The following is a 19,106-nucleotide window of genomic DNA, read 5'->3' as shown; positions in this document are numbered from 1 at the left end:
AATCAACAGCTATAATACCATTAAAGTAAAAAATGACATCAAAACGTTTGCAATATTTGTGTTCTGGAAGGTGAAATCTCCACTATTTGGCATAACTGTGTGTTTGCCATCTCTACCTCATGTCTCTGTCATTGTAAATGACAACCAAAGACAATAATGAATATTTATCTAAGTCATTAGAATAACCTGTTCCTCACAGATCACTTCCTTCTGTTCTGACCTTGGCCTTGTTACTGGACAGGCATTGCCTCAACATCAACAAATAAGGACCAAGCAAGAAAAGTGTCAAAGGTTCAGGCAACAACTCCTACTTCCTTTTCAAATATGCCACACAGAGAAAGAACGTGAGCAATGTACGCTTAAGGTGGTCTTTATAGCCTTAAAATATGTTCAGGGGCCAAAAGTTCATTCTTAAGAACGTGTTGTTCTTAAAATACATGGTAAACTACTTGCATATGCAAAATGAGCATATAATTTACTGGAATAATTTGTTTTGAATAATAAGACAGCTGTCAACAGTCATTAGAATTTAAAGCACTGTATATTGTTTAATATGAATTTTAAATGTTCCTTGTCAACAGTAGTAGGAAGAATATTCACTTCACAGCAAATTCAGAGACATGAAAAATCTGGAGAGATGACACCATACTACAATAAACCAATGAGTAGTCAAGTCTCTCTCACTGACCATTAAATGGAATTTTGGACTGGGATACTTCTAGCTTACATATAGATGTACAATTAACATTCAAGACAGCTTTGAAATCACAATAATGTCTTAAAGCAGGTACATTCTCTTGCTTTACAGGTTTAATAAATGTATCAAGACAAAACTCTCATATGCACAGACAGAACAACTTAATACCCTTAAGCTGTAAATCAAATTTGAAATAATTCCCATGAATAGTTTCCAAAGTAAACATACTATTCATTACACAAGATTTATGTATATTAAATCAGTAAACAGGAAATGAACGAACTGCAAAATCTCAGTCTGTACATCTCATCATACTGAAGCTGCATACCAAATTCTAAATCATTTCCAAGAAAGATTCTTGAGTTTTCAATACAAAATTTTATTGGACATACATGTACATGATAGGTAAAAAATAATGCCCAAACACATAAAGGTGGGGCATTAAAAATGATGAAAGTGATTGCTTTATATATTATGCTTGTCACTTCATTTCTGCCTTATATCATATACTTGGATTAAATATAACTTTTTTGTATATGCATTACAAGTGTTTGTTTAAACCCTATATCACATATCCTATATCAAACCTCTAGACCTATATCACACCACTTCACAGATGATTAAAATAAATGATATAATGAACATGACATGTTAAAATCTATATTACAGGCTGTATCAACCCTCAACCTGTATCACCTTGCAGGCTGGTGACCCCTGGGGTGATATGGGAATCTCAAGTTGATACAACATGTGATACAGATTTTGATATGTAATATTCAGTATATAGCAATGGAAGTTCAACCAACCTAAGGCTGAGATAAGACATTGGTAATTCTACCATATGGTAGACAAATCACTTTCTTAAAATAGAACAAAATTATCTATTTATGTGCCCAGTGTCTTGGAGAAAATTATAAGAGATTATAAGGAGTCTATTCCACAATTCTATAAACCCTTCAGATTCACAGAGAAGATTGAAGTGATTATTCATCATGCTGGACTACCTCAGATTCCTTTCCTTAGAACACTGGCATCAATACTTTACGAGTAGATTCGTTAATTATTCCATCATCTGCATATTTTTCTAAGAAACAATCCTATTATGTGGAAGTTAAATTAGCAGACTTAGTCTATAATGCTTGTACATCCCTCACACACGTATTAACATTATCTCAGCTTTTGTCAACAGAGGAAAGCTCAAGAGGGCATTACAGTTTTAGAAACAAAACTATAAATGAACTAAAGCACACAATGAGCCAATCCCTCTTCTTTCAGTATTTAAATACTCAAAAACTCTAAAATGTAATACTGAAAAATACATTTCTATTTAGTTATAGCTTCTCCGGGTTAGTTTTTAATATCAAGAAAAACATTCTACAAAAATTCTCTCAATGGCAAGAGTGATATAGTAACATGATGACGATCTAAAAACATATACAGATGGACAGTGTGTTCAGATTGGTAATGGTAAGAGGACATGGTCAAATATTTTTTAAAGGCCATTTACACTTGTTGCAAGTATCTGTTTATAGTATTGAATCAAATAGAAAAATAGATTAACATTTTGTTTCATTTAATACATGTATATATCTTTCTATCAAAACCATCTGTAACAAAAAATAAGCAATAAAGGACTGAACTCAATAAAATGTGGTGGTGTTTGATAATATAGATTTTTATCTCTATTTAAAACATCTATAATTGGAACAATATGTTTCATATGAAGATTTTATTATAGCAAGTCTATGTCAGCAAATTTCAAATATTCATCACATATGTTTGAAAGTACAAATATTCGTATAAAATATATGTATAAATATAGACATACCAATCCTGAATCCAATATCTTCAGTTGACTCTTCAGCTCTAGCCATCATCTAAATCTTTCATCAGGAATATTTTGCATCCACATTTTAACTGAAGCATAATTTTTAAAGTATCAAAAATATACCAGTAGTCTGAATTTGCATTCAGCCACCACCCCCACCCCCCTCCCCCCCCCCCAGAATTGTACAAAGTTATTTGTCTGTCTTTTCTTGATACATTGAATAAATGACCATATATAAAGAAACACAAACAACAGTGATTTATTAAACTTTGTTAAAGATTGTATCAGAGATCTAAGGCAACAGTAACATAGTTTTTTTTAATACAAGGCCAAGAAAATAATTAATAAATTAAAACCATATGCTTGTTCAATTTTATCCCAAAAAAGTTATTATAAGACTTTTTTATTAGTTTCAAATAAACTGAGATTCATGATAGTCAGAATTCTTTCCTTGTAGAAATAAACATATATCAAAATTAAATTCTTAGCCCTCCATATCAATGCTTGTCCTACAAAGCATGCCAGAGACTTACAACATTGATAGCCTTCACGACATGTAATTCACACAGTATGTCATAGAATCAGTCATTAGCCTTCAACAGTTCAGTAGAAAACTTATGTAGGAATCTATAAGAAATTATGTCCCTACAAAATCATTCATTCACAAGAGCCTTATTAATAAAAAGAGTAATCAAGGGAACCAAGATTCTAGTGGAAATAAAAAAAAAAACAGACAAACACAGCAAAGAATATAAAGTAACTAAAATAATACATAAAAAGTAACAAAAGTAAATGAGCAACTCAGACTCCATTAAAAACTGGAGGCATGGACCAGGTGCACCAGTAGGGTAAGTATCATCTGAAATGGCAAAAGACCTGTTATATAAATCAAATATGTGTCCACCTCACTGTATATGGTTGGAAGGGAATATCAATTAGCTTATCTATCCTTAACTGTCTGTGTGCTAAATGGTTATAGACTAGCAAAACGATCTATTCATACAAAGATCCATTAATCTAAAGATTATACGGCCCAATCACAGACTGGAGACACATCCAGTGGGGGAAAAGATGCTACCGGATGTGATAAAGGTAATCCATATTATATTTTGTTCAGCATATAGCACATGTTAATCAAGTGCTTCACAGGGCAAGGCTTGTAAGTATTGACTTAATTTTCAAGATAGAAATATCTCAGAATTTATTGATATCTAATGTTTAACACAGCATAAGATTCTAACCAGAATGAAAGTGCTCAAAATGTTTAAATTTGAATTTATTAGATATCTACCTAATAATGTAGAAAACCAAACTTTTTCTTTGTTGTTGGCAGTTTGTGTGCTAAATTAAACTTACTTAATGTACTTTCCAACAGCAGCCATTGTGAAGTCAAAGCACATTTCCGAACAAATCACCATCATGTATTGGTATATACTAATACCAATAGCAGATCAATTACCTGTTAAAATGATAAGAAAAAATAAAAACAAAATTAAGTATAGTTGTCCATCAGTAAAGAAGAAAGAAACCGAAGCTAGCCAAAAATATCTAAAAAGTTCAATTAAAATTAAGACAATGATCAATATGGCAACATTGTACAATGTACACTAGTGTATATTATCATAGCTCTACTTTTCTCCACAATGATATATTAATTCCTTTCCCAATACATATCAGTGATCGAATTTAAGGCGAAATACATACTAAATGCAAGTTGAAATTCAATTTTGCTAGAAGAAATTATTTCCACTTGCTAAAATTTGCTAGTGGAATTCTACATGTGACATGATGTCATATAGATAAAGTCCAGAAATAACCCCAACACTGAAATTTAGCAAGTATAAATGTTCAGTATTTGATGACACTTTTAAATAGAAAGTTATTTATGTTTATGCTGTTCTTGTTATGTAAATATTGTCATTAATAAATAAAATCATTAAAATGTGTTAATCCATCAAAAGGGTCATTCCAACTATTCAAATTGAGTGTTCAGCATTTTTCTCATGGAAATAGACTTAATGCAACGTTTTCCTTAGGTTTCACACATATTTGACTTGTTACGTCGCAAAAAAAAACACTGATTAAAAACCTCCAGTTTTCAAACCAAATCTCCAGTTTTGAAGGAATGACTTTATCACATGTATGCATGTCATATAGATAAAGTCCAGAAATGGCCCCAAAAACTGAAATTTAGCAAGTGTAAATTTTCAGTATTTGCTGAATTTAGCTAGTGGAAAAAATTCTGAAATTTAATCCCTGCATACCTTTTAAGGATTACTTACCAGACACTATGAAGACAAGTGTTACTTGCATATAGTCTTTCAACTATTGTCTGCAAAAGTTTCAACAGCTACCCGCCATCCAGAAATTGAAACTTTATTAGTGTATCCATTGAGTACTTGGAAGTGTTCCTATCATAGGCTTATCAACAGGAGACTGATCTATTTAGACCAGAAATTACAAAGGAATGTAGGTACAAAGACAATATCAAGTAAAATTTGATCCAGTACAGAAATGATATTGCACAAATTTACTGGTAAAATATCCTATCAATATAACAAGAAAAAAACTTTCTTTGTATAATAAAATCTAGCTACATTAAAAAAAAATTTTGAACATTTTATGCATGTACTACTTTATAAAGTTTTAAAGTTGTAGTCCAGATAAGAATCATGCAAAATGTGATTGATGGTTGGAAAGCCTACAATATTTTGTTTAAAATGCTACAGTGTAGAGTAAACAGAAAGTAAATTGTGGTTTTTCATATAACCCTTGTTCTTGAGTAATAAAAATATATATATATATATGGAATGTACTGTAAACTTCAAAATAAAGGTAGATAACTTTGTAAATGACACTAAAATACAATAGAAACTCTAGATTTTCGACCCGAATTATTTCCTAAGAACAGGCAGAGTGGAATGATTAATTGTACATATCATAATAAAGATCCATAAACAACTTAATTACAAAAATAAAAATATGTAGCATTTTTTGGGGTGTATCACATATTACAGGTATGCATGATTCTTACAAAGCTTGCTACTTAATGTAATTGAAATCTTATTCCCTAAGATGCTTTCTTTTGACTCCCATGATCTTAAGAGTGGAGGTATTATTTACCTTTGAGACTTCAAGACTGTCAAATAGGGACTATCTTGCTATGCATCTACATGTAATTTGTATGTGCATGTCATTGATCTCCTGACATTCTTCTGAATATCAAGCAGGGTCATGTTAATTGCTAATGCGTTTAATGATGTTAAAAATTAATATTGGATGAATAACATGACAGTTTTTAAAACACTGAATATGAGTATACATGTGCCTATTTGACTGTAGCATTTTACACTAAAAAATGCCAATTGTAAGTCTGACATACCTGCACATGTTGATTTGGTTTTATGAAATTTTTTTTCTTGTCTCATAACCATTTTTTTTCTGCTCAAACAAAAGTATAATACGTGTAACTATCAAATGATTGATTTCACAATAAAAAAATTGTGTCAAATAGTCCAAACTTCGGCTAGGTAAAATGAATTACAGAGGTATTGATGCCCAGTGTGTGAAACCTACTTTTATTTAATCTTTAATTTAATCTCAGAAACAGCAAATACACAGCACTTTACAAAATACATTTCAACTCACCCAACAAATTTTTCTAGGTGCCACCCTTCATTCAACATTAAGATGTTTTGCAATGATTAAGTCATTGAGATAAATAATGCAGTCATTGAAATACACTATTTGAGAAATAATCTCTAGCCACCTTGGCGATTGTGCTCAATATGAAGCAGTTTTTACTTTAGTGGAGACTTTATATACTGTTGAAAACGAAAAAGTAGGTGCATGTATATACATGTAACTAAAACTAAAGGCTCTAGAGAGCCTGAACTGCTCACCTGGTCAAAAATAGTCTTTTTAGCTTTCTATAGCTGGACTCTTGACCTTACTGTACTATTATCATAAGTATAATCTAATCAATAGACAGCATCATTTTTGTACTCAAGGGCAATAACCCTGACATTGGTCAACAAATCTTTATGAAAAATTCGTGCAAAGGTGGGTCTTACAATGTTGATCAATTTTACCCTGTCAGAATTTGTTTATGAGTTGTTTCCAAAAATGATTAATTAGACCCCCTATGGTCTTTTTTAGTAACATTGGAAATGGGTTTTTTTTAGATAAAAAATTTAAAAACCACACTGAGATTGTTTACGATATTGTAAGGTACATTAAAGCCAAGTTTGGTTACAATTCATCCAGCAGTAAGTTTAAGTGGAGAAGATTTTCAAAGTTGGAAATACAAATATTCTGGTTAAAAAAATCTATCTCAGGACCCATAACTCATTCATCCCACAATGGATCTTTCTGAAAATTTTGCACAGGTCCAACTCATCAAGTTGAACAATTTTACTCACTGCTAGATTTTAACTAAACCCAACTGTTTTCAAGTTATGTGTAAAATTTTGACCCCTATGATCTGTTTTGGTAACAGCAGCCATGTTTTTGCCAGATCAAAAATCCCCACACTAGGATTGCTACAAATACCCTAAGGAATATTCATTCAAAGTTCAGTTAAATTCTATCAAGTGGTTTCAGAGAAGATCATGATGTTTGAAAATGGACGACGACCGACACCTAATGATGGCAATAACTCTCACATGGCCTTTGCCAGGTGACCTAAAAATAAAAAAAGTTTCATATGCAATGATAAATCATTACCCTTTACTGCAAAACTAACAGAATATCAATGGCACACTGTCAGTCCTTTAAACTAACTGATGAAAACAAAGGAGGACATCAGTACTAGAATAAACATACCAGAGCAATAATAAAATGCTTCGCAGTGCGAAGCTTGATAGGACCACATAGATCCAACCCTGAACAGTTGGGACAAGTATGGACACACCATACTAACGTGACACAGCTTTGAATTTTTATTACAATCAGACATTTGTTTGTGGCCCCTTATTCTTACTTGGCACAAGTCACAACTCAAAAAATCAATTCCAGTGTTCCTTTTGTGGTATGGCACCTTGTAGTAAAATTTATAAGAGATCCCTCCACTTTTAATCAAGTAATTATACAGACATGAAGAAATTGCTTGTTTCAGGCACCCCTTGGCCTCAATTCCTGCAAGGTTCAATTCTTAAACCCTAAAATCAATCCCATTCTTCCTTTGGTGGTATAGCAGCTTTTAATACAATTTCAAAAGAGATTCATTCCCTAATAGTTAAGCTTTTATCTGGACATTAAGAAAATACATGTTTCTGGCAACCCCCCCCCCCCCAATTTTTGGCCCCGAATTTCTGAAAAGTTTCAAGTCTTACCCCCAAAATCTATCCAAGTCTGATCATTGTGGTGAATAGTATTGTGGATTGATTTGGACGACATTCCTTTGCTGGAGTAATATAGTTTTATTCTACAAAATGCTTGTTTTGGACCCTAATTCCAAAGCAGTTCAAAAATCCAAAATCAAAACCAATCTTCCTTTTGTTGTTTGGAACCTTGTTATGAAATTTTATCACGTTCAACCAACTAAAAGTCAAATCATTGCACGAAAAACCAAGTGTCTACAGAAAACAACGACACTGTCCCCAAACAAAGAACAACTGCAAATTTGTGGTCATATAAAAAATTGTTTGCATGCATTCCGAAAATTGACACTTATGATAGATAGCTTTTTGGAACAAATTGTCATGCTTAACATATCAATAGATTATAACAGTTTTATTTTAGTGTTAACATCTATGAGGTTAAAAGACTACTTCTTTTAATGACCACAAAATGATGATAAAAATGAACTTCATGAAAATTTTGACAATAAAAGCATAAAACTGTCACCTAAAAATGACAGGTTGACAACTTAAAACTGAATAATGGTTTGATGTGTGAAAACCTTCCAGCTGTCCAAATACAACATGTTTTAATATAAAATTATGATTACAGTGCCAAAATATAGTCCAAGCCTATTGTTAACTCTCCCCCTTAAAATAAATAAATGTTTGGGAAGGTGCAGCGTGATACAATCTCAGAGGTCTGACTGAATAGTAGGAACATTTTATGGACAGCTTTTTATTTGCAATTTGATTAAATACTTCAACTTGACACAGGATAAGATTAATCAGAATCATTGTGGTCCCTTGCTCATAAATGATTCCAACAATTATCATCAAAAATCAATCCCAGTGGTCCTTTAGGGATATGGCACATGTGGTACAATTTCAAAAAGATCTATTCACTTGTAGTCAAGTTATTGACTTGTCATAATGAAATTACTGGTTTCTGTCTCCTAATTCATAATTGGTTCAAGTCATAACCCCCAATAAAATGTTTTGAAGGGTGCAGCTTGCTACAATTGAAGAGGTCCAACCCTGAACAGTTTTGGCTCGTGTAAATGCACCATTCAAACTTAACACAAGTTAAAAAATTGAACAGAACCAAGGTTGTCACTTTTTGGCCTATATTCCTAAATCCCTATTTCAAAGCAATGTATTCCCTTTCATTCAAGTTACTGTCCAGAATTCAGAAAAAAAAATACTTGTTTGTGGCCCCTTTGTGATACCTAATTCTATGTGGCCCAAGTCATTACAACAAATATCAATCCCAGTCTTTCTTTTGTGGTATGGCACCATGTAGTAAAAATAAAATGAAATAAAGTTCTTATAAGGACATAATGTTTGTTTCTGGCCACTTTTTGGTCCCATATTTCTACCAGATTCAAGTCTAAAACCCCAAAATCAATCCCAGTCTTTCTTTGGTGGTATGACACCTTGTAATACAATTTCAGAGAAATTCGTTCACTAATAGTCAAGTAATCATCTGGACATCAAGAAAATACATATTTCAGGTACACATACCCTTTTTGGCCTCTAATTTCTGAAAAGTTAAAGACTTTACCTCCAAAATCAATTCGTGTCTGATCATTGTGGTGTACAGTATGGTGGAACAATACCATAGGCAATCAGGTTATCACAAGGAAACCAAGTGTGTACAAATAACAACGATAATGATGGCCACAGTGACATACCAATATATGACAGCAATTTTTTGGTAGTCTTATAAAAATCACTCAGCTTTTCTTTTGTGAAGTGGCACTTGAGTAGTACAATTTCAATGAGATTAATTCACAACTTGTTCTCAACTTTCCAAAAATCAAGAAAATGCTAGTTTGTGACCCCTCAATTTTTATTAATTCTGGTCTCAACTCCTTAAATAAATCCCAGTCTTCTGCTGGGCATATGGCACTTTGTAAAAAAAATTCAAAATACACCACTTATATTCTTTTATTGACCAGACATCATGAAAATCCCTATATGTGGTGCCAATCCCTTACATTTCAAAACAAAACCCTCAAAATCAATCCCAGCTTTCCTTCAGTGGAATGGCACCTCATGGTTCAATTTTTAAGAAATCATTTATAAATTACTTGATGTATTGTCTTGACATCAGAAAATGTTTGTTTCTTGTCCCTTACTGCTACATATAAATTAAAGCACCTAATTCAATACATAATTGATAAGCTTTCCAAACATGTTCATGTAGTTACATGTATCCAGCTGAAAATAGCATCAAGTACATGTATATGAACTGTACATAAGTCAAAATATGTCCAAAGATCAAGTAATTTCCATTGAGTTTATATATTAGCAGCTTTCCTTTACATGGCATGTACAAACTCAAAAGATTAGACCTTGTAATGACTTCTGGTTAATTGTCTTTGTATGCCAGACTTAATTGAATGCAGTACATCCTCAACATCATGTGTTCGTTATGATCATGTACTACATGTTGCTGTCTTTCTCATTGCTTTTGACAGGTGAATGTTAATGGCATAGTCTTCAATATTGTGGGTGTTGTAACAGAATGTAGTGAAAATGAATCATTAATGACTAGTACTTGCACTATGCTGCATACATGTACATGTGTAATAAGCAAGAGTGGGCTCCATCAAGATTCTATATGTATGTGGTAGGATACTAGAAATTATTTAAGATTCTAGTATGGGGTGTGATAAATAAGTTATTTTTAAGAGACTGAGTTGATAAATTTCAGTATCTTTGTCTAGATAACAAACAACTCTATCTGATAAATTAGTCTTGTTTTCATGTACATATTTTTCACATTTCATCAATGTTCTCTTCCTGTATGAGAACTTTGAACTGTTTTTTTTTTAAACTGTCAAGAACTAAATTAACTTGCTGGAGTTACACTATTGTAAACAGTGTTAGTGCGTACAGTATTTATGGTACAATGTCAATGTGGAAACAAAATCATTGAGTTTTCAAAAATATTTTATTTCTGGAATTCTGCCAATATACAGATAATTATCCAGCAAAAAGACATTAAAATTTTGATATAACTTGTAGTTTTAACAATAATATATATTTATATAATAGACACTTCGTGTCGACAACTTCATGATAACCTCATCTGTGCATTTATCACAAAAATAGAGAAAAAAAATCATCTTATAAATACAAAAATATACAGATGCTGTACATTAACTTTGGCAAACATGCACTGTCATGACTTTCAATAACAAACAAAAATAAAGGTAGTGATTCAGCTAGGCACCTGCCATGGTACATTTACCCACTAGTCTTTTAAAATGTCCTGAAGAAATTTATAAAGTAAACTTGCTCAAAAATATAAGAGGATGTCCTGAAGAAATACAAATTGGCAATTGTCCTGGAGATTTGACAGTCTAGCTGAATCACTGAATAGGCCCTGCTTAAGCATTACAAGTTCCAGAGAAATGCATAAAAACCCATGGTATTTATACATGTAGTCAAGGTTGGTGATAGATATATTTGCTACAGATTTTATTTCACTATTTTTTATACAAGAGCTTTTTGAATAAAAATATCCATATAGTCTAGAACAGTGTGAAGCTCAGACAATCACATCTATAAATCTACACTAATAGGATTCCATTTAATGACATTTCTCTGTACTTGTTACCAAGTCATACAATATTGATCGAGGTGAGTGTGACGATGTGAAAATGAGGAAAAATGATGTACTAAATGGACAACTTTCTTGGATTTCTACACAGACTCCGACAATGAAATACCAAGAACAATCAATGTGGGAAACAGTTATATCTAGTTGCTTAACAACAAATGACCTATGTCCATAATGACCAGAAACACACGAGACAGGAATTATTTATATTTAATGATCAAAAATTGGATAAGAGCAGAAAATTACAATAAACATGGAAAAAACTACAGGTATATTATGGTCTAGTCCTCTAGAGAATAAATTTTCGAGGAAAAATAAGTGCATGTAATTTTTAAAACACTATTCACAGTTTAGGGATATCACTTCGAGATTTGTTGTTCTCATCCTTGATCAAAAGATTTTCATACAGGTAGATCCAGTCTATTAAGAAAACCCCCTTGGCTAAGTTTATTTATACACCTGTCTGTAATTAACTTATTAATATCTTAGTTACAATGGGTAAATAATTATTTCAGTATCACATGTAATAACAGCTTCACTTATGATTTCTTACAGACCCTTAACATCACCTTGTAAAGGATAGATGTAGCACATTAACCAGTGCTTAAAACAGCTGGAAAATTTCTGAATTCTAGAGCAAAGGTAAGCCCAGCCCTCCTCCCCAAACAAAAAAAAACAAAAACAAAACAAAACAAAACAAAAACAAACAAAAAACTATTGAAATGCAAAAATACAGTTTTTAAATTTTAAGGTACTGAGTACATTATGTATGACCATGGAAGCCTACTTTATTTCACCCCTTGACACTTATAACAAGTACTACACGTACAAGTCCAGATGTACCTATTTGTTCAGGGAAATGATCAAATATTGTCAAATATACAATGTACAAAAAAATAGAAACCAAAAAACAGAAGATCTCTACATTTGGATCACTTGTTCAATTTGATGGGGAAAAACCTACTAGTGTGGAGGAAAAAGTTTACCAAAAAAAATCAATGAGTAACACATGGTGCGCTACCATTATCAAAGATTAATCACCTAGGTCAAAAGTCAAAGTTCAGATCATTCTAATATATAACTGAGGTCATTCAGAAAAAAAAAGGTTTTTTTCATATCAATTAAAGATACATGTACAAGTTTAGCTTTTTTAAACTTATATTTCAGTATCTTTTTTCTTACAAACTAGTTAAGTATGCAAGTACATTTGTAAATGTACTGAAGAAAATAATATCATGTTTGCATCAATGCCAGTTTCTGTATCTTTTATTTAAATATGAGGTCAGGGCACGAAAAAACCAAAAAGGATGCTTTCTAAGGAATCATTAAAGAAGCATGTAATAAACTAATATATTTAAGGAAAGAAGCTTCCAACCTTGGGAAGTTCATGTGTTCTATAAATAAGTTCACCTCTTTGGCAACACTGCAAGTAACTCTTGTCATTAGATGTGTTTTGTTCTGGGAAAATGACAGATCATAGAATAACATGTATGTAAAAATGTAACATGTCTTCAACAAGGCAAAAACAAGAACATTAATATAAAAGTCTTTAAAGTTTAATACAATCAACAACCTATTCCACTACTTTAGTAGGGATTCATCAGATCCACAAAATCATTATTTACTTAGTCTTATACAAACTATGTTTGAATTGTATTGCAAGTTCATACAAACAGTAGAATTCACCCTTAACATAGATCTATAAATTGAAAGAACCTATAGTTTTTTGTTCAACTATAAAGTGCTAAGTCAAATTCATATTCAATAAAAACACAAGTAACTTAGAATGAATTTTATTGATTTGTAGAATTAGCTATTACTAGCCCAATATATCCACCCTAAATCCATAAAAGCTTGAATTTAAAGGGAGAAATGAAAAAAAGTCACTAGTTTTCCACAAATACAGGTTTTTTAAATACAAAATCCAAAATGCTCTAAAAAGACAGGCATGATAATTTTAAATTTGTTAAGGAAACTGAATATTTTGGAAGTTTCTCTAAAATTACATGTATGTGAACATTTCTAAATTACATGAACATTTGTAACACTCACACGAAAGTTAATAAAACATTGTTGAGAAACTAAAGATCAACCTAACATGTGAAAATACCATAGTTGTCTTATAAGAAGTTTAAATTCTTGGATTTTTGCCATTATGTAGAGAACATTAATACAAATTTCTATTGATCAGTACCTATATACTGACTGACATACTATAAGGGATTTAAACTGCTGCTTGAATTATTTAAACTAAATGTAATGAACTTTTATAAACATTATTTCTTTACCCTTTTGAACTTGGTTTAAAATGACAATGGTTTTAAGTAATCACAAACTTTACACAAAAATATACATGTACCAGCAATATCAATACAATTCTATTACACTGTATGTACATGTACAAGTTTCTTTTTGCTGTACCAATTACAAGATTTTTTTCTTTTTTGGGAGTGAGCAATTGGATGCATAAACATATACATGTATTCAACAAAGTAGAAACAGTTCTTACTTCAAATAAAATAGAAAAGACACTCATGTATGAGAATTACAAGTATGTTGAGAAAAAAAATACAGGTGAAGGTTTTTCTTACTAAAAATTTTGAAAGTCCATTTGTATATGAAAATGTTACATGTACATGCATATACAATGAATAAGTAAATTGACTTTGTACAATGTATCTTAACAAGGCAACATACATCAAATGTACAATCATTTCACACAGTATTGCAGTAAACTATTGATTAAGTATTATACCATGTACATGTACAATGTACATATGCATGTAATTTGTTTTCTATTATCTTCACATATTTAGGAAAAAAGACTTAATTAATCAGATCATTTAACTAAATGATGAATTTAATTTAAGCAAGTACATGTAGTTTGCTTCTATTTTGTATTCCATACCTAGCTAATCACTACATAAATGAAATGGGACTATAAAAAAATTCTCATCTAGGAAACTGTGTGTAAGACCATTGATGAATACACATTTTCCTTGTCTTTCCCAAGGCATTTTCTGACAAGTGTTAAACTAGATATATATGATCAATCATCGTAAATGACACGCAAGTCCTGCAAGACTCATAAAGAAGATACTTTGTAGTAATTCACTATCAATTCTATCCTAGAATACATTACACAGTTTTTGTTCCGATTCTCTGTCATACATGCATTATTTCTACAGTCTTGCATGTTTGTTACTTAGTGGGCTCATAATAGTTATTTTTTCTCGTGTGAATAGCATGAATAGCTACAACATATTTACAAGATTGAAAGATGCCAAAAAACCAAGCTCAACACATAATTTTATAATTTTCCTGTTTAGTTTACCCTTGAAATAAGGAATGCAAAATAAAATTTTGAAAGAGCTACAATGTACATGTACATTATAAAAACTATTTTAGAAACTTTAAAAATATAAATTGTAGTTCATAATAAATGAAATGAAGAAAAAAAATACAATCATGCATTTTTTTTGGGCTTACAAGGTAATATGTAATATATATGTACATGTACATGTAACTGCATTATGTACATGTATGTCTGTTAGGAAAATAAACTTTTTTGATTTAATGAAAAAAAAATGATGCCATATCAATAATTTTACCGCAAAAAATGTAAACATGTATTAATCAACTATCAACAAAATAATATTTTATGATACAATGAACAAGATATCAACAATTAAAATACTTATAACAGAGAAAATAGACACTGCCAATTTAATATTGCAACAATATAATATTCAAAATATCACAGTCTGCATATATTGAATGAAGTCATGCAAAAAAAGTATACATGAAAGTTTTTCGTCTCAATGTTTTTTTCACACACCTTTGGTCATTCTAGATACTGTGAAAGGTGTTTAAACAGAGGTAAGAATCTGTACAAGTCAAGGTGGAAATGTATCATTAATTTGATGAATGTACAATATACATGTGTACTTTGAACTTAATTCAATAAAATAGATCAATGGTTGAAATAAAATAATGTTAAAAATAAAATCAATGGTGTTGTGTTAACAGAAAAAGCTAACACAATAACATTAAGCTTTATTATACATGTACATGAACGTATAAACAACTTTTGGGGGAAATTCATTAATAATAGTCATTCTATAAAATTCCATTAAGATCTGTTTTTTTTTATTCTCAAATTTTAACATAAAAATCAAGCAAAATAAGATCAAGCACTGATAGATCATAGCACTTAAAAATGTAAAAATGGTCCCTGTGTTTTTTTAATACAGAACCAGATTTTACTGAGTAGATGTATAGCACATGAAAATGCCAAAAATATGAGGAACTTTTCACTGAAGAAACCTTATCATTTTGACTAAATCTTTTAAAATGCCTAAAACAATCATGTTAATTTACAGTGAGAATATGCAATGAACAAATAGTGTACATGAACAAATTGCTGTAGTTTCTTTGTTTTGAGCGAAATATTATGAAATTTAATGAAACAGAACCAACACAATGCCTGAAAGACTCATTAGTAACGAAACAAATCATGCAAAAAATGACACAAGCAAACATTAACATTTATAATCAACATGCAAATATAATAATTCATGGGAAGTTATTTTTTTTCAAATTTTCACTTTAGTACGTACAATGTATGTACATGTACCTCCACTTATATTCGCAGACTGTCATCTTCTTCTAAGCTTTTTAAAGAGTTACTGATTTGAATTTTTTTAAACATACACAACTCCCTTTTTAAACTATACATGTACATAAGGACAACTCACTTACTTCTCTCAGTTTATCCACATTCAAATGTTTAATGGTGTTAACTAAGTAATCCATTCCAAATATTTTTGTAGTTATTACAAGTATATCCCTTTAAAACAGATACATCCAAAACTAACTCCATTCATCACTTTCTCATTCCAATTTCACTATGAACACTGTAAATATGAGGATGGACAAAGAGGACAGTTAGATGAACCATTCACTTGGAACACATTTGGAAAATAGCTATAATACTGGCACCCATCTGAATTTATTGGACTGTGGAAGTACACCTGATCTATTGTCAAATTGTTTAATTGGTCAAAATGCTGCATTTCCATGTATTTTGCATGTGCCTTCCGCTCTTGTTCCACAAGAACTTCACAGGCAAGTTGGTGAATAAGGTTTAAAGTCTGTCTTCTCTCATGTCCCATCAAACATATGGTACTTTCATCAACTACTCGATAAAGCGTCAGCAGATACTCATGTTTTAGATTTTCTTCACCGCTGAAATGATTACTGAGATATGATTCAAGCTTTTGTCTTTGCTGGTTCAAATCACTAAAATCAATAAAGAACCTGGAACACATGTACTTCTCCATTGCATGAATATCAACTTTCTCTGCTGGGGTGTAACCTCTCACTAGTAAATTGCAATACTTCAACAAACCTCCACCTCTTATCTCTTCAGGATTCCGTGTAGCTATTTGCTTATTATTCAAATGAACCCATGCCTCTGAAAAGTCTCCATACACACTCTCAGCTACCAATGTTGGGTAAAAATGTTCGCTCATTGGAGTTGCAGAAATCTCATAGAAAGTCAGTAGACTATCAAGAATAATCTGGAAAGAATCTACGCTGAACTCAAACTGTCTTTTCATTGAATCAACAAATTTTAATTCTACATTCTTGCCTTTGTTATTTGATAGTGAAATCAAACTCCATCTGTCTCCGTGTTCATTGCACACTTTGACCATTTTCTGAACATATGCTTCCTTCAAACTACAACTGCTCATTTTCTCCTTGTTCACACCTTCTGGCAAGAAATCCAACAGACATCCAAGAACACAGTTTTTGATTTTCTGCAACTCGTTGTGATTTGACAGGTCGACGCCAAAAATCAGATCCAAATCATTGTAAGATTTGACAGATTCGGTACCAAAAATGTAACTTGCTGCGCCCCCATTTAATCTTATGTCTTTGAGAGTTACGCCTTCCTTTTCTAATTTTTCGCGAACGGCTTTAACCAAATCCTTCAACTTGATATCCAAAGTTGGAAAGTTTCCCCGTCCGTGGATTGGCACGGCATCTTCCATCACTTCATGCAAACGCAAAACCTGTTCATAGCACAAAACTTGAAAACGGTTCTCGCAGCCCATTTTCTAGGGAACTTCCAATAAATGTCCCCAACTGAAAGGAAAGGTTTCGAAAAGTTACTTCAGAGAGCGACAGAGAGACAGTTTTGCTTTCTTACCGAAAAACACTTCTTATCCAGTGGTTGTGCAAGTCGTACTGCAAGGTAGTGAAATACACTTGATTGTCAGACGACCTTGTGTATTCATGCGCAAGTAAATTTACATTCGGTTTACTCCAATATACAACAGCTTATATAGAGTTTATCAAATTAACACAGAAATGTACTAGTTATTCACTTATTTGAAAAATGTAAAACTGTCAACCAAAATGCTATAGATCGAATGAAATACATTATGTTCAAAAGAACTTATTATATGTCGGAAGTTTACAGGAAATCCTATTAGTTTTTCGTCTGTGTATTTATAAACGTTGATTTGATTGGATAGCTATTTGTGTATTGCTACCGAAAACCCCGGTGAAAATCATTTCCGAGCGGATGAGAAATAAAATGACAGGAATTTCTTATAGCTTTGTATATTATGACACTGCGTATTTTCCTAAAAAAAAACATATTAAACTTCATATTTAGTTTCAGCAAGGATTTTTTTTATGATTTTTTTACGAGAACTTATCATAAAGTCCTTGGTTTAACGTGCTACGCATTTTTTTGTTCTTTCTTTCGAAAATTTTGCGACATACCAATGTATGAAACAACGCAACGATGACTGTTTCTATCCAAGGTAATCTTTGGTTTCTGTATACAGCGGGTGTTTGAAAAATGTACAATATTACAAATTTAAAAAAAACCTGATGTATCCTTATGAAATCTAATGGATGGGGAAAACTGACAGCTTTTAGTGACAGCCTCTGTTGTTGATTTGAATAGTTTAACTTTTAATAAAGAAATAAAACAAGCTACAAAAAGTTTCCATTACAAGTGATTTATAATTCAAAATGTAAAATTGCACCCCGGAAATCAATTATGTTATCTGACTTAAAAAATAAACTTTATGTATAATATGTAAAACAATTTGAGCACTCACCTCTAAACGTTAGAACAGCTGTGGCTACGTTCGTGCCTCGAACCAAAATGACAATATATTCTACCATTCATATTAAATTCGATCGAAGCGAACGGAGAATTCTCTCCTACGCAAGAACATTCAATTTTACTAATGATCAATAATCTTATTTACGTCAGAGGATTGATGCTGAAGCTAGATTTCCATATTTGGAAAAATCTATGAATGAAGTTGTAAATGATTGAGAGGAGGACTACAAGAACAAAAGGAACACTAATATTATACTTCAGCTATTGATTGTTGGTAATAAGTTAATATTCCGCGAGAACATTTCTACATAAAAATCCTTTGCGTTAATTGCACTATATATAACAATACATACACATTGGTTTGGTTCATCTGATAAAATGATAAACATTGACATGAATTTATGCAAGACAATTTTTGAATTAAAAAAAAAAGTTTAAAAGATTCGTCCAGATATGGACAAAGG

The 19,106-nt window shown here is 31.6% G+C and overlaps 1 protein-coding gene across 1 annotated transcript; it reads right to left on the bottom strand.

Moving 5' to 3' along the window:
* Nucleotides 1-10,804: 10,804 nt before the first annotated feature.
* Nucleotides 10,805-18,750, bottom strand: LOC148613537 (terminal nucleotidyltransferase 5C-like). The gene is made up of 2 exons (XM_088586896.1): nucleotides 18,635-18,750; nucleotides 10,805-17,645 (listed from the first exon to the last, which is right to left on the bottom strand). Exon 2 carries the CDS (start codon nucleotides 17,612-17,614, stop codon nucleotides 16,403-16,405), a length of 1,212 nt encoding a protein of 403 aa, XP_088443022.1. The 5' UTR covers nucleotides 17,615-17,645; nucleotides 18,635-18,750; the 3' UTR covers nucleotides 10,805-16,402.
* Nucleotides 18,751-19,106: the final 356 nt, after the last annotated feature.

The sequence above is a fragment of the Perna viridis genome, chromosome 6, assembly GCF_037379345.1.
Source record: "Perna viridis isolate PV_CMFRI_1.1 ecotype Kerala chromosome 6, ASM3737934v1, whole genome shotgun sequence".
Taxonomy (NCBI): Eukaryota; Metazoa; Mollusca; class Bivalvia; order Mytilida; family Mytilidae; genus Perna; species Perna viridis.
This window is presented reverse-complemented; position numbering and strand designations above follow the sequence as displayed.